The 17,579-nt window shown below is 42.3% G+C and overlaps 3 protein-coding genes across 4 annotated transcripts in view; 1 reads left to right on the top strand and 2 right to left on the bottom strand.

The window, feature by feature from the left end:
• The window catches only part of LOC143741160 (uncharacterized), an 89,285-nt gene extending 71,872 nt beyond the window's left edge, over positions 1–17,413 (top strand). Inside the window, exons 1-2 of one of the 2 annotated variants that reach the window (XM_077233567.1) lie at positions 11,647–13,348; positions 13,658–17,413. In XM_077233567.1, coding sequence (XP_077089682.1) covers positions 13,663–14,388 — 726 coding nt within the window. In that variant the 5' untranslated portion in view covers positions 11,647–13,348; positions 13,658–13,662 and the 3' untranslated portion in view covers positions 14,389–17,413. Of the gene's footprint in view, positions 1–11,646; positions 13,349–13,657 lie in introns of those variants that run through there. The other variant, XM_077233566.1, reaches the window with a different exon arrangement.
• Positions 1–17,579, bottom strand: part of LOC143741188 (uncharacterized) — a 297,332-nt gene that overhangs the window by 11,419 nt on the left and 268,334 nt on the right. The gene's annotated exons all lie outside the window — the stretch shown is intronic.
• LOC143741177 (uncharacterized) overlaps positions 1–17,579 on the bottom strand; it is a 249,195-nt gene that overhangs the window by 11,419 nt on the left and 220,197 nt on the right. The window lies entirely within an intron of this gene.

Here is a 17,579-nt window from a genome sequence, read left to right as displayed (position 1 = left end):
TTAATGACTGATGAGGAACATTAAGATAAGAAATTGATATATAACAATAACATCTAAAACTACTAGACTCTGTAGGGATTTTGCTCATTTTGGGCTTCCTGATTTTGTTTCTAATTTGTCTGTCTTCAATTGAACCATGGGATTTTAATGTTGATTTTAGACCTGATGGAAGTGAATGAAGACAAACAGCATTTCACAAACGAAGATGGAAACATAATTTCACAGACTGAAAAGAATTTCACATAGAAACGAGCTGGAAGAACTGGAGTTAAAGGATCTTTCACATGTTCTGAGTGTGGAAAGAGTTTCAAAGAGAAAAGAAGCCTTAAAGGGTTAGTTCACCCAAAAATGAAAATGATGTCATTAATGACTCACCCTCATGTCGCTCCAAGCCCGTAAGACCGCCGTTCATCTTCAGAACACAGTTTAAGATATTTTAGATCTAGTCCGAGAGCTTTCTGTCCCTCCATTGAAAATGTATGAACGGTATGTCCTTGTCCAGAAATAAAATAAAGACATCATCAAAGTAGTCCATGTGACATCAGTGGGTTAGTTAGAATGTTTTGAAGCATCGGAAATACATTTTGGTCCAAAAATAACGACTCGGTTACTAACTTAACATCGGTTCCCTGAGAGGAGGGAACGAGTATTGCGTAAGTAGCTTACGCTATGGGAAAACTCCTTTTCTCGAGAATATTGAAGTCTTTATGTAAAACGCATTGCAGCTGCACAGCAGACAGCAATGAGCGAAGGAGCTCGGTCATTGGCTGTGCTGCGGCAACTTGCTCGAACCAATGACGGGGCGACTCTGAATGCGCGACCAATGAGCGCGCCTCGCGCCCGCGCGCGTCAGAGCCCGCCAAGATGGGCGTGGCCAAGAGCTATATATTGGACGCCCCGTCATGAGAGTTCTTTAGGTTAAAACGACTGAACCGAACTAACCAAGCACAAGCACGGCAGCTTACGCAAAACTTGTTCCCTCCTCTCAGGGAACCGAGGTTACGTTAGTAACCGAGTCGTTCCCTTTCGAGAGGTCTCTCCTATTGCGTAAATAGCCTACGCTATGGGAACACCATGCAAAATGCTGTGCGTGCTGAACTTCGCCTTATGATAGCCAGAGGCAGGTGCCTGAGCTGAAAAGCAAAGTTATCATCCAACTAGCCGGCAGAGGCGAGCTTTATATGTGGGATAAAGTATAGAGGGGCTAGAAGGCGCTCAGTGTGACACAAGCACATACATAATCTAGATACAAACTCTTAGTTCTACTAGCATCATGCTGATAGTACATTGGAATGCAATGTCGGGACCTGTAGGTGTAAAACCTGATAAATGTGGATGGTGAGGCCCAGCCTGCCGCCACACAAATATCCTCAATCGGTATCCCGCTCGACCATGCCCAGGAAGAAGCCACACTCCTGGTGGAGTGTGCTTTGACTCCCCAGGGGCATTGAAGTCCCTTGGCTTCATAAGCCAGCGCTATAGCCTCAACTATCCAGTGAGAGATTCTCTGCTTTGAAACGGCGGAACCTTTCGTACGGCCGCCAAAGCATACAAACAGTTGTTCTGTCTGTCTGAATAGGGCAGAACCCTCCAAATACACTCTGAGAGCCCTAACGGGGCAGAGTAGATTAGCGTCGTGTTCCTCTGCTGGTGACGATAGCGCAGTTAGGGAGATAACCTGTGCTCTGAAGGGAGTGGTGAGCACTTTAGGAATATACCCATGTTTTGGCCTAAGGACGACCCTGCAGTCGTTAGGTCCGAATTCCAAGCAGACAGCGCTTGTCGAAAGCGCCTGCAGGTCGCCCACTCTCTTGACCGAGGCGAGTGCCAGCAAGACCGCAGTTTTGAGCGAGAGCTGCTTAAGGTCCACGGTTCAGAGTGGCGAACGGGGGCCCTTTAACAGCGTCTAGGACAGTAGCTAGGTCCCAGATCGGCACTGAGGGGGGGTGTGAAGGGTTCATCCTCCTAGCGCCCCTTAGGAAACGAATAATTAGGTCGTTTCTTCCCAATGGACGTTCCATCACAGGGTCGTGTGACGCTGTGATGGCCGCCACATATACTTTGAGCGTCGAGGGGGTGCGGCCCCCCTCCAGAAGCCCTTGTAGAAAAGCGAGTACGTTCGTAATCGTGCATGTTTCAGGGTTCAGGCCCGCGGCGTTACACCAGTCACTGAACACTTTCCATTTTTGGGCATATAAGCGTCTCGTGGAGGGCACCCGCGCCTCAGCGATGGTTTTTAGCGCTCCACTCGTGAGGTTCCTGGGAACCCGTTGAGGGGCCATGCATGAAGGGCCCACAGATCGGGGCGGGGATGAAATATCATCCCGCTGGCCTGACTGAGGAGGTCTGGCCTCAGTGGATTCGGCCGTGGTGCAGATTGCATTTGCATCAATTCTGGAAACCATGTTTGGTTCTTCCAGAGTGGGGCTATCAGGAGCACTGCGTTTTACTCCTCTCTGACCCGACTGATGACCTGTGGCAGCATCGCAATCGGGGGAAAAGCATATAAGGGGCGGCTCGGCCAGCTCTGGGCGAGCGCGTCCGTGCTTTTCGTGAAGAAAAGAGAGCAGTGTGCATTCTCCTTGGAGGCGAAGAAGTCGACCTCCGCCTCGCCAAAGATTTTCCATAACCACTGAATCGTCAGCGGGTTGAGAGCCCATTCTCCTGGGAGAATCTTGTCTCTGGATAGCATGTCTGCCCCTTGGTTCAGCGCGCCTGGCACATGCACTGCTCTCAGCGAGCGCAAGTTGTGCTGGGACCATAAGATGAGTCTCCTGGCCATTGAATGCATGGAGCTCGACCTGAGTCCACCCTGGCAATTTATGTACGACACTACCGTCATGTTGTCCGTTCGGACCAGGACGTGTTCGTTTTTTAGATGTGGAAGCAGGGCTCTGAGAAGCAAAGCGACCGCTTTCATCTCCAGGCAGTTTATGTGTAGGCGCTTCTCCGGGTTTGACCAAAAGCCGGAGACAGGCCTGCCCTCGTAAAGGGCCCCCCAACCTATTTTGGAGGCATCTGTTGTGATCATCTTTCTCCTTGTGTTCACACCCAGACTCACGCCTGACTGGTACCAGTCGGCGGCTTTCCAGTGCGTCAGGGCTTTTATACAGCCGTGGTTCGCTCTGATTAAAAGGTGGCCCGAACGCCACGCGTGAGCCGGGACGCGGCTCTTGAGCCAGCGTTGGAGAGGATTCATATGCAACAACCCTAGCTGGATTACGGCCGATGCTGAGGCCATGAGACCTAGCATCCTCTGAAACCGCTTGACGGGGGCGCGCGCGCCCGCCCTGAATGATGTTGCAAGGCACCGGATGGTGAGCGCGCACTCTGATGAGAGACGAGCTGTCATCTGCATCGAGTCTAGAACTATTCCCAGGAAAGAAATCTTCTGGCTGGGAGATAGTATACTTTTTGCAAAATTGATCCTGAGACCCAGGCATTCTAGATGGCTGATAATCCTAGATCTGTGTGTTATTAACTTACTCTCTGATTGTGCCAGGACCAGCCAATCGTCGAGATAATTCAGTATTCGCACTCCCCTTCGTCTCAAGGGGGAAAGTGCTGCATCCATACATTTCGTGAATGTACAGGGAGCCAGGGACAGGCCGAACGGAAGTACTGTGTACTGGTAAGACTGTCCCTCGAAAGCGAATCTCAGAAAAGGCCTGTGATGAGGCGCTATTGGAATGTGAAAGTAAGCATCTTTCAGATCCACTGAGAGACACCAATCTCCTGGGCATACTTGCGCGAGGATATGTTTGGTTGTTAACATTCTGAACGAGCGAATCATTAGTGCTTTGTTCAGGTGTCTGAGATCTAGGATGGGGCGGAGACCGCCATCCTTTTTCGGGACGAGAAAATAGCGGCTGTAAAAACCTGCCCCGCTCATAGAGGGGGGAACAGTTTCCACAGCGCCCTTTTTTATTAATTTGCGCACCTCGGTGCGTAGAACATGCGAACACTTCTTTCTCACTTTCGTCTCGACCACAGTCGTAAAACGTGGTGGTCTGCGAGCGAACTGAAGCAAGTATCCGCGCTTTATTATATTCAACACCCATTTCGGCATATCTGGAATGTTTTCCCATGCCGCTGCGTGTACAGATATGGCCTGAATACAGGCTAGGGGCGGGCCGCTGTGACGTAGGGACCCGGCCAGCGAATCGCCTGAGCTCGTAGCGCTCAGAGGCGCGGGCGCGCGCTGAGCAGCTGAGTGAATGGGCGCGGGTGTGATTTCAACAGCGCGCGCTATGTCTGTAAAACTCGCAGCCTGAGCTGGGGCTGTGTTTGACACTGTAGGGACAGTGTTTATAAGTGGGGGTGCATAGACAGTGGTAGGCACATGCGTCACTTTTATAATGTTTCCCGCTTTTACTGGGGATGAATTCATAACTGTGTGAACAGTTCTTGTGTGTGGTGGTGCGTACATGACCGTAGGCACGTGATCTACATTCATGGGACGTGCAGCCTGAGCTGGGAATGAATTTGGCACTGTTTTGACAGTATCTGGGAATGCACACTTTGTGGACATGTGAACCCTTAGTGACACAGGCAGAAAAAGACTCTTTTTGTGTTTTCTGTGTGTCGCCGTAAAAATGGCGTTTGTTTGCAGGTGAGCGAGCTCTGTGACTGGCCCATTGACTGCTGTATGGACATTTCCAGCCGCCTGTAAGGGGGCTGGGTAATGTTTGAGATATTGCAGAGAGAGTGGTCCGGCTTTTGCGAGACACGCACTCTCTCTTCTCATTCCTGCGGCTATGAAGGCTTTCGAGGCTCAGGGTTCAGCACAATCTTGGGCCGAGGACCCCGTCGCTCAGGAGGCGGCTTACGGTTGTGGGAGCGCGAGCGGCGTCGAGCGTCAGTCTGAGGCGCGGGCTGAGAGGCGGTGGGGGCTGCTCTAGCCCGCTGCAGCTGTGGCGGCCTCTGTCTGCTCTGCGATGAGCTGGAGTGTTTAGGCAGGAAATGGCGCATAGCTTGTGAAGCGTTCTGGGCCTCAGTGAAGCGTTCGGCGAAACCTTTAACCGCCGGTCCAAACAGCCCGCTGGCAGAGATAGGCGCGTCGAGAAACGGGGCCGAGAAACGAGATCCTTCATCTCCGTCAGAGTCAGCCACAAATGGCGCTCGAGAACAGTCAAATTCAATTCAATTCAATTCAATTTCAATTCAAATTTATTTGTATAGCGCTTTTCACAATAAACATTGTCTCAAAGCAGCTTTACAGAAAGTGCATTTCGGATATGTACATAGAAAAATACAGTCAGTTAATCATGTATTAATTTATGGCATAACATATCACCGGCTTTGAGTCGTCTCTTCACAGGCGTTGAGTCGTCTCTTCACAGGCATCTGAAGTCTCCGTGAGAGGCTGGATACAAACTGGAGCTGACGAACGCTATTCACCTCGGGACTCTCGTCCAGAGATAACACCAGAAAGGCAGATGGGAAATAATTATATGATGCAATATATATATATACAATATCTATATACAATATATAGATGTTCATAATGTTAATGCATTCGAACTGATTCAGCAGTAGTATTAAAGGTTAAGCATTAAGTGAATGGTTGGTTAAAGAGATGCGTCTTTAATCTAGTTTTAAACTGGGACAGCGAGTCTGAGTCTCGAACAGTATCAGGAAGGCTATTCCAGGGTTTAGGAGGTAATGTGAGAACGCCCTCCCTCCTTTAGTGGACTTAGATATCCTAGGAATGAAATTAGCCATGGCGCGGCCAATAGACTGGGCGGTGGCCTTCGTGGCTCGCAGGGCTATGTCAGTCGCGCTGCGTCGGTCCTTGAAGGCTTCGGGTTCGGGGCCAGACTCGTCCAGGGAGCGGAGAAGTTTGGCTTGGAACACTTGAAGTACCGCCATTGAGTGAAGCGCTGACACAGCTTGGCCGGCGGCGGCGTAGGCGCGACCAGCGAGAGCCGAAGTAGTGCAGCAGGGCTTCGAGGGGTGGGAAGCCTTGGCTTTCCATCTGGTGGTGGAGGGCGGGCAGAGATGATTGGCCACAGCCTCCTCGAAGGGCGGCGTTCCTTCGTAGCCTCTTTCCTTCGCGCCGTCCACAGAGGAGAGCGCCGAAGAAAAAAAAGGCTTCAGACGCGCAGAGTGGGGGGCTTTCCATGACTTGGTGAGTTCGTCATGAACTTCCGGGAAGAAAGAAGAAGGCCTTTGCCGAGGGGCCTGCTGGCACCCCTGCAGAAACCACTCGTCCAGTCGGCTTCGGGTTGGTATTTCGGGAGAAGACCAATCGAGCCCGAGGTCCTCCACGGCCTTCGAGAGGATGCGGACAATCACTGTATCCATGGTGGAGCCCCCACTCGTGTTAGTTAGCGTCGACAGGGCGGGGTCGAAATCGGAGCCCAGCCAGTCGTCAGATGCGGCGTCGATAGACAAGGTGTCATCTACTCCCCCGTCGGCCTCAGACGCGCCGAAAGTCACAAGGCCCACCGCTCTCCTAGAGGGGTGTGGGTCCGGCTGAGTGAACTGAACCGGCGGTGGGGAAGACAAGAGCGGCGGTGAAGCACGCGGAGACTGGCTCGGCATGACGTCAATGAGCTCAGGTTCAGGAAGCCTCTGTGAGCGGCGCTTTTTCTTAACGCGCGGCTCAAACAGAGGCGTGGCGCCGATGGGCTCGCTGGCGGCGAAAGCGGCGAAGCGAGCCCGCAGTGCGGAGAGACCCAGGTCGTCACATTCCGGGCATCCGCCCTTGGTCAAAGCAGCTTCTGCGTGGTCCCGGCCCAGGCAGCGAGCGCAGATGATGTGACGATCCCCGTCTGGAAGAAGGTCTCTGCACGACGCGCAGGAAGGCATTTGAAACAACGCCTCGGAAAATTGCTCTTTTACAAATGTTTACAAATGGGCGAACAGATGTAAAATACTTGCGTGTAGTGCGCCGGATGGCTCAGTAGGATGGCGTTTGAAGGCGGGTGAAGATGCCGACGTCCTCGTAGCAATCCCGCTGGTATGCTTTTCCACGGCGGCGAAGGCTTTCAATAATCCGGAGGATCCAGCGAAGAAGGTGTTCGCTGAAGGAGATTAAATCTAAAGAACTCTCATGACGGGGCGTCCAATATATAGCTCTTGGCCACGCCCATCTTGGCGGGCTCTGACGCGCGCGGGCGCGAGGCGCGCTCATTGGTCGCGCATTCAGAGTCGCCCCGTCATTGGTTCAAGCAAGTTGCCGCAGCACAGCCAATGACCGAGCTCCTTCGCTCATTGCTGTCTGCTGTGCAGCTGCAATGCGTTTTACATAAAGACTTCAATATTCTCGAGAAAAGGAGTTTTCCCATAGCGTAAGCTACTTACGCAATAGGAGAGACCTCTCGAAAGGAAACCAAAACTACGACTTTATTCAGCATTGTATTGTCTTCCGGTTCTGTTGGGGATCCGCGTTCTGAGACGCTGCTGACGTAAGACACTGCTGATGTGTGTCTGGTGCGCCCGAGCTTCGTTTACAGTCTGAGGGAGACGCACGCTGGAAACAAAACAATCTTCACAAACATGTCTAAGGATTTCCACACAGAGGAAGACTTGCATTTTTTTGCCCAGCCATATTTATTTGAACCCGAATACACGGTCGCACCAGATACACGTCAGCAGTGTCTTACGTCAGTAGCGTCACTGCAGACTCGTGAACGCGGATCCCCAACAGAACCGGAAGACAATACAATGCTGAATAAAGTCGTAGTTTATGTTATTTTTGGACCAAAATTTATTTCCGATGCTTCAAAACATTCTAACTAACCCACTGATGTCACATGGACTACCTTGATGATGTCTTTATTTCCTTTCTGGACAAGGTCAGTATACCGTTCATACATTTTCAATGGAGGGACAGAAAGCTCTCGCACCAAATCTAAAATATCTTAAACTGTGTTCTGAAGATGAACGGAGGTCTTACGGGCTTGGAGCGACATGAGGGTGAGTCATTGATGACTTAATTTTCATTTTTGGGTGAACTAGCCCTTTAATGTGCACATGAGAATTCACACTGGAGAAAGACTTTTCACATGCACTCAGTGCGGAAAGAGTTTCACATCCAAAAAATATCTCACAAATCATCGTCTCTCTCACTCTGGATTGAGATCATTCAGCTGTGATCAATGTGATAAAAGTTCTGTTTTTGGATCAAGCTTAAGAACACTCATTAAAACTCATACTGCTGTGAAGCCTCACTTTTGTTCTTTTTGTGGAAAGAGTTTTTCACGACTGCAACATTTAAAAGAGCATGAGCGTGTTCATGGTGTGAGACCTCATGTGTGCTTTGACTGAGGGAAGACCTTCACTACATCCAGCAACTTAAAAACACACCAGAGAGTTCATACTGGAGAGAAACCGTACAAGTGCTCACACTGTGGAAAGAGTTTCAACCAATTATCTATTCTAAAGACTCATGAGAAAAATTATCAAGCTGAAGATCTCTAAGTGATCATTTTCAACAAGCACAAGTAGAGCTGAATTATTGTATTACTTTCATTCTCCCTCTTCTTTTGAAGCAGATTCTGTGTCTCATCATCAGGATAAATCAGTGTTTCTATAAAGTGAACATTTACAATTCCACAGATTTGACTCTAGATGGCTGCATTTGTTGTCGTTCTCAGTCATTTCAAGGTTTCATGAATGAAGAATCGGCTCTAAATCTACGTTTGCCAACTTCTGGAAAGGAAAATAAGGAACACTCCAAATAATTGTACTTATGCCATTTCAGTTTTTACAGTTAAGTGTATAAAAGATCTATAAAAGGTTCTCAGACATAAACACATTTGGGTCAAAATGGCATGTAACTCATATTAAAAACATCTTAATATCATCATAGATTAACTTTTCTTTCGGTTTCTTAATTTTTGAGGCCCAATATGATTAATTTCCAGAGACATAGTGATCTCAGTGTGGCTGTATGAGTAAACTGGTACACATTTTCAATGGCCGCACATTTTCTGAAGAACAAATAATGATGGAACTAGAAATATGTCTGTTTTTTTTTCAATCAACACAATTGAACATTCATGTCTGAGTGGCATAAATAGTATTTTACTAAAGTTTGTGTGCCTGTAACTCTAAAAGTATCTATATACTCATTCTTATTAAACTTCTCTTTTCTTCATTTTAAAGGCCCTATTTTTTCAATCCCATGTCAATCATGTTCTTGAAGGATAACCGGTAAATTAAAAAAAAAAAAAATTCCAAAAGGAAAAATACACACATCACTCTGTATTCTCTTGGACTGGAACGGGGACATTTTTATTTGGCATATTTCTATTTTTATATATGGAAAGCAGGTCACATACATGTAAGCAGTTTGAGCACACACAAACATTAACAGATCACTTGCTCTGCTACAGTATATCATTATAATAATAGAACACATGAACACAGACTTATTTACTCTTGTGTTGCATTTACATGCCAAACATGAAACTGTAATTTCTCTATAAACTTTGTTACAGGTTTAGTTATAACATCAGACACCATTTCGTCATTGACATCACCCATTGAGTCCACTGATAATGACACTCATTTTGATTAGCAAATAAAAGCTCTAGCATTTGCATTTAATTCATTGCATTACAAGAACGTTTTATTTCCGCTGCATGTGTAACATGCATTAGTGAGGTCAAAATGGATTTAAAATGTTGTTGTTTTTTTAATATAGGCTACAATCCAATATGCAACATAACTGAATATTGTTAGTTGAAATAGTTGAATAGATCAAATAAAAAATGAGTAAATTTGAAAGTTCCCGTATTTCTTAACTCCAGGCACATCAATAATAGGGAAACATCTAAACATCTAAACACACCATGTGGCGAGATATATATTGTTTGTATAATATCCAAGATAACCAATAGCGCATTTAATCTATGAACGTTGGATAGTTTAATATGGTTTCCGCCAGTAGAGGCGCTCGAGCAACCGAAGCAATGACACACATCCGAGTCTAGGAGAAGAAGAGAAGTGAGCGAGGGAAGGGAACATAAACAAGAGAAGTGGAACACAGCCGTTCATTCTGCTCTAAATCTGCTGTTTTCAGACTGTGAGTACATTCATGTTATTATTTATAAGGTGAAATCTAAATCCAAACGAGTAAACGAGTCAGTTAATTTAGTGAATCACTCAGAAATGAATCGAGATGAACCGACTGATGTTGTTCATTACGCTCGAGAAACGTAAACTCGTTACTAACGCGGTAACTGTTTTTTTCACATTACAATTTGTGAAGATTATGATTTGTGTTGTCATTTTATTTAATGAACAAATGAATCATGGTAAACAGAGTTTGTAATGCATGTAAATCATATCTGATAAGAGCAACATAAAAATCAACTAGATAAGTCGAATTGTTTCTAAACAGTTGTTTGATAAAAACACTTTAAACTGAATATTATACTGATAATATAATTTAGTGAGTGTAAGTGTGATGATCATCTGTTAAATGCTGGGAATATTCCCATCTTCCCACAGGAGAAGAAGAAGCAAGCAGGAGGAATTACTCCAGGAGAAACTACTGACATACTATTGTAAAGATGGAGATTAAGGAAGAACCCTGCAGAATAAAAGATGAAGATACAGAGGAACAAACAGGTTGGCGTTTTCTTGCATTCTGTTAAAGTGTGCAATGTATATAATGAGAAAATAAAAGTGTTTTTTGACCTTTGATGCATGTAAACCTTTTGTAAGAGACTCCAAAACACAAGTAGGAGCCTTAAAAATAGCATAAAAGGGGCATTTACATTTTGTCCTAGAACAACTAAAGGAGCAAATGTTTATATTTATTTCCTATAATAACACATCGGCTGATGCATTATCATCCTGCTCATGCTAAACTAGCATATAAATATGTTATAATTTAAAAGTAAATCCGCATTGTTCTTAAGGGGGCCATCTTCGTTTATCTTATGTAAGAGCAACACAAAAGTCAGCTGGATGGATTAAATGTAGGGCTGGGAAAAGATTAATCGCGATTAATCGCATCCAAAATAAAAGTTTGTGTTTACATAATATATGTGTGTGGACTGTGTATAATTATTTTGTATATAAATACAAACACATGCATGTATATATTTAAGAAATACTTGCATGTATATACTGTATATATTTATTTATAATTTATATTATATACAAATATAATTTTTCTATATATAAATATAATTTTTTTCTTATATGTATACATGCATGTGTGTGTATTTATATATACAAAATAATTATACACAGTGCACACACATATATTATGTAAACACAAACTTTTATTTTGGATGCGATTAATCGCGATTAATCTTTTCCCAGCACTAATTAAAATTTTTAAAAAGACTGCCACTTGTCATTGAATTGACTATTTGACAAACATTTGCACCTAAATAATTGCGAGTGATTGTAAGTGTGATGATCATCTGCTAAATGAGCAACAACGACCACAATTCACTCCTTCAGTCAGTGAAGCTCACACAGCCGTTCATGAGAGTTTAAATGCTGGGAATATTCCCATCTTCCCACAGGAGAAGAAGAAGCAAGCAGGAGGAATTACTCCAGGAGAAACTACGGACATACTATTGTAAAGATGGAGATTAAGGAAGAACCCTGCCGAATAAAAGATGAAGATACAGAGGAACAAATAGGTAGTGTTGTTCTTCATTCTCTTTAATGACTGATGAGGAACATTAAGATGAAAACTGACATATATTCTACTTAATTTTTAAAAACATAACACCTGTGTGTATTTGTTCGCATATATTTCTATTACAATTGTTATTGCAGCGTCGAGTGTTGTAGCCAATCACAGCCATGTTTGCTGAGAATATGAACGCAATTACCAATCAGAGGCGTCTAATGGTGTTCAAGTCATCTTGCCATGTTTCTCACTGACACGCCCGCACTCGTAAAGATTGGGGCTTAAAGAAAATCCCGAGCTTCCCACTCATATTTACGACATTGTGGTGGCGTTCATGTGCGTTCAACTTGTAAATACGATTTAGGATTTTCGTTAAGCCCAGATCTTTACGAGTTGAGGGCGTGTCAGTGAGAAACTGAATACCACAAAACTTAAAGTTATTTAGCCAATTGACTGCACAGAATATGATGGCATTATAATATAACAATGTAATGTAACGATAAACTTTGCAGTTGCTTCATATATTATTTAAAAACATAAACAAAGAACACCTGATGCACATTTCTTTGTTTTTCATTTTCTAGAACTAGAGTTTAAGAACCTTACTATATTTTTGTTATTAATTAAGAGAAAGTACACCGCCATCTTACTCCGACCAAAGTGACTTGAACCAACCTTCCGTCGTGGGGGTTTGGAAGTTTTGGGAAAGTCATGGTAATTTGTTTCAAAATATTTATATAATAGAACATGTTTAAGTGATACAATTAGTTAAACAAACTATAATACTTAATCTTCATTCGATCCATCCGACTGCACCATTTCCATCAGATTTAGTTTTGCAGCGTTGACCATTGTAACCAATCGCACAATTTTCCGTTGAGTTTATGGGTGTGACGACCAATCAGAGGCGTTCAGATTAGTCACCGCTGAACCGAAGAGTTTTGTTCAGTGCCCGCTTTCTCTGACTGAGTTCTGACTTGATACTCGCGAATTCTCCCTTCATAAACAACAAAGTGCAGATTCGATGTAAGAGATTCATGCCGCAGTGTTGTCAGTTTCCGTGATTCTAACAAGAGTTTTGTGAGTGCTTTTGTAAACCTCACGATCGCTCCTGGCACTGCGCATCTATAGCACGAGTGCTTTAGTAATTAAAGCAAACACGTAAACTCGGCTTCCCACCTCGTACGTACGAACATCCCAGGAGGACCTGAAGGCACCATAAGTTAGTCAGAAATTCAGAATCCGCTCAATAGACCAGAGATGTGCAGTGACAGATATGAAAGCAAGGCGTTTAGGGAAAGACTAGCCGTGTCTTCAAAGGCATCTGCTGTAAAAATCTGAATAAAGCTCCTAGATAACTCATATTGTTGGGAGTTTTTTGTCTACTGAAATTACTTAGAATTTTTTTTTGTTGCAGTTTTTCGTCAGCAGAACAGTCGAAAAACACATGAAATAACAGTACAACACATTGAAGAGATGAATGTTTATCCCTCACAACCTCGCTTTCATTCCTGTAATAAATCAAATATGGCGCTGCAGTGAATAAGGTCTATATTTGGTTTGTGCAGCGTGAGCTCTGCATGCAATATCATTTCGTAATAATTTGAAAGTGTAAACACTACGAAATTAAGAGATTCATTGTTTGATAGACAGATTTTCTGATTATAACGGGCGTTTTCACTCGGTAAGAGAGATTGTGCTGCGGCTGAGCTGAAGTTTCAACTTCACTGTTTGTAAAAGGTAATGTCTTTAGTTTTAGTTTTTATAATTAACCCATTTATAATTTAAATTAATTTTATTCAAAATATAAAGGGGTTAATTATAACCTTAATTGCATTTAACATGTATTTATGTATATAAAATGACTTTGGTCAATTTAATTTGATGCGAACACCAAAATGGTGACTTTGTCTTTGATAATAATTAACTAATTTAATTTATTTACTGGTATCGGTACTGACTCCTAAAATTGTGGTATCATATTTCAGTTTCTAACTTATTTCTTGTTTCTAACTTGTCCTTTATTTGAATTATGGGCATTTATTTTAGATCGTATGGATGTAAATGTTTTGAAACATGAGTTTCAAAGACCTCATTTCACAAATGAAGATGGAAACGCAGTCATTTCACAACCTGAAAAGAATTTCATGCAGAAAAGTGCTGGAAAAACTGGAGTCAATGGATCTTTAACCTGCTCTCAGTGTGGAAAGAGTTTCACAAATAAATCAAACCTTAAGAAACACATGAGAATTCACACTGGAGAAAAACCGTTCACATGCTCTCAGTGTGGAAAGAGTTTCGGGTGCAAAAGTACTCTTGAAGATCATCTGCGCGCTCACTCTGGAGTGAGATCATTCAGCTGTGATCAGTGTGATAAAACATTTGTTTTTGAACAAAACTTAAGAAGACACCTTAAAGTTCATGCTGGTGTGAAGCCTCACTTCTGTTCTTTTTGTGGAAAGAGTTTTTCACGACTGGAAAATTTAAAAGAGCATGAACGTTTTCATACTGGTGTGAAACCTTATATGTGCTTTGACTGTGGGAAGAGCTTTATTACATCCAGCATCTTAAAAACACACCAGAGGATTCACACTGGAGAGAAACCGTACAAGTGTTCACACTGTGGAAAGAGTTTTGCTTGGTCAGGAAGCCTGAAAGATCATGAGAGAGTTCATACTGGAGAGAAACCGCACCAGTGCTCTTCATGTGGGAAGAGTTTCGCCCAATTGTCTAATCTACAGAATCATAAGAAAATTCATTGCCTGACGTTGCCTAAATGAGCAAATGTACATGTTCAGAATTGGTTTCATTAATTATTCTAAAATCAGTAATGAAGTTTGATCATTTGTCAAAATAATTTTTTTGCAGGGTCAGTAATAGTTCATGAATCTAGTGTTGCTGTGAGATTTATGCAGAGAGTTCAATTATTTTCATTAATTTAACTTGAGCACAAATAGAAATGATGCATTGAGAACATATTTGAAAGACTTAATTGCATTTTAAGAAATGTTCTGTACATTTTGAGACAGAGAAATAAAAAGGAACAGAATTTGCTTGACTTAATGAATAAATGTACTCAGAATCAAGGGATTAAACATCGTGCAACATTTACAGAGTGTGTAGTTATAAATTATACTTTATATTTGCAGTTATGTATTCAACAGATGCTTTTATCCAAAGAGACTTGCATTGCATTAAAGGTTCACATGATATCAGTTCATGCATTCCCTGGGATTCAAACCCATGACATTGGCTTGTGTTATATTCTACTGTTTGAGCTACAGGAAAGCTAATAAAACTAAAACTGTACCATATGTATTTCAATTCATATAAGCAGACATTGAAAATTGGTTATGAAAATGAAACACACATGCACTGTGTTTGTTGCAAAGCAGCATCTAGTAGTAAAGAGATTAACTAACTTTTATTATTGGTCAATGATTAAAGGGATAGTTAACCCAAAAATGAAAATTATGTCATTAATGACTCACCCTCATGTTGTTCCAAGCCCGTAAGACCTCCGTTCATCTTCGGAACACAGTTTAAGATATTTTAGATTTAGTCCGAGAGTTTTTTGTCCCTCCATTGAAAATCTATGAACGGTATACTGTCCTTGTCCAGAAAGGCAATAAAGACATCATCAAAGTAGTCCATGTGACATCAGTGGGTTAGTTAGAATTTTTGAAGCATCGAAAATACATTTTGTTCCAAAAATAACAAAAACGACAACTTTATTCAGCATTGTATACTCTTCCGGTTCTGTTGTCAATCCGCGACATAATTTTTGGGTGAACTAACCCTTTAAGTAAACACTTATTATTTTATTGATTCTTTTTTGTAAGGCTGGATTTCCTACAGTGGTTCAGGCTGCATGATTGCTGAATGAGTAAAGAAACGTTATCAGCATGATGATGTAAAACTGTACATTTCTTGTCTGTTACAACCAAGAATGATGAAAAGCTCAGATATAATAGCAAAATATGTGGGAGAGCGTTGCTAGTGTGACTATATTGTATTGCAATAGCCTAGGCACTGAATCAAAAATAGCTGTAATTGAAGGGTTTGATGACAATGTCTGGTTATGGTTACACTTGAAATAGTTACAAAATAGATGAGATGATGAAATTATAACTGGACATGGGAATATTTTTGCCATGATGAAATATTGGGTTATAGTTTGCCATTATGACATGTTGGAGTGTGATTCTCAATTTAATCAGCCAGCATATTTTTATTTACATTCACATAAATGTACATATTTCCCCTTTTTTTTTTAGACACGTTTGAACATGTAACCCAACCCCAACCCTAAACCTGCCCATTTGTGTATTGTGAACCTGCCCATTTGTGTATTGTGATATTGTAGTGCACAGACTCTTTATAATTTTTGTGAAATTGCTGTTTTAATTTGCACCGGCAGTTATAGGGTTAATGCGGGAGTTCAAAAGCCCGGGGAGAGAGAAACGAGCGAGTGCGTTAGGATGGGGCATTTGTGTATAGTTGTTCTTGCGTTCCGATTAAAAGTTATGAAACGGAGCCTTGCTCGTCTGTCGTTCTTCAGACGTTAAACTGGCGGCACAATTGGGATGTCGGAGCGTGAATAGCAACGCGTCCTGCAGTCTCGTGGAGGAGATGCTGCAATGCGGACACACATGTGCTGGGACAGAAGTGGCTGGAGCCAGTGAACCAACTACCCGGCCGCGGGAGTACCGCGATCGAATCCGTGAGAACGATTCGCGAGAGATCCGTGCGAGTTGGAAGTGAGCCAGGATGAGGACGATGTCTTGCTGTTCGATGATTTGAGTGCTGCGCGTGCACAGAGGCGTCACCAGGGTTTTTGCATAGTTTAGAGTGACAACTTTGATGTCAAAATGTATACAGGTTGGCAGGTCTGCTATTTGAAGAACTGTACATTTTGAGACGTGAAAAAAAGGAACAAAACTAATGTGATTTAAATTAATTTAAATATGTATTAATTGTTGGTAATAAATCATCCCAAAAGTAAAACTGCACCAGATTTTTCCATTTATATTTAAACACTGGCATTTACAATATAAGAGATGAAGTTCCTGTAAAAAAAAATACTTCATCACTTCAGTGCTCTAATACAAGTTAGTATAAAAAGGATGTTGTTTAGGTAGTGGAAGTAGTTCGTTATTGACCTTCATATCTCATACAGTTATCACGAGAACAGAATAAAGTTCAAACTGACAATTCTTATTCTACAAAATATGACTGGTTAATGTACTTGCGTATAAGAAAATTAATTAATTACAAAACAAATACATATTCTCTGGAAGCCGGGCTGAACGAGTAAACACTGTTAATGTATTCCTGACATGTCTGGACACACAAATCTTATTTGATTACTTGCAATTAATAGTGCAGACAGTATGCCTGAAAAGATCTGATTTGACTTTTTTAGGGAAATCTTCATATCTCTGATTTGCAAACTATTCCATTGTATTCATTGTCATTCACACATTTAATCAATATCTGATTTACTTTAATGCAAAACCGGTGATGTTGGTCATGTTGAATCCTATCATTATTTAATCATATCATTATAAATCATGTTACAGCGTTTGGGAAAGAGATGATTTTTGATTCATAATCATTTTTGATGATGATTCATAACATTTTAATAAATCAAAAACAATCAGTCGTAGCAGTTATTGAAATAATCTCACGTTGATATTGAATCCTAATCTTTCACTACTGAAATTTATATTAATTGGTTGTTTGTGTACAGATTATGAGTTGTGTTGTGCGAAATTATGAATAAATTAATTGCTTTAAAAGTGATGGAAACATGAAGCTCATTTCTGATAACAGCACTTTTGAAGTTTTAGATAAATCAACATAAATAAGTAACTGTTGCAGTATAATAAAGCACTCATTTGATGTTTACCATTGTAAGGCCTGCCCAATCAGTCCAATGACAGTGTCCGATAAACAGAAGAAGGTTTAT

Source organism: Siphateles boraxobius, unplaced genomic scaffold (assembly GCF_051911475.1).
Source record: "Siphateles boraxobius isolate OS27281-9 unplaced genomic scaffold, OSU_SipBor_1 18, whole genome shotgun sequence".
Taxonomy (NCBI): Eukaryota; Metazoa; Chordata; class Actinopteri; order Cypriniformes; family Leuciscidae; genus Siphateles; species Siphateles boraxobius.
The sequence above is the reverse complement of the archived record's forward strand: the minus strand, read 5'-3'. Positions and strand labels throughout refer to the sequence as shown.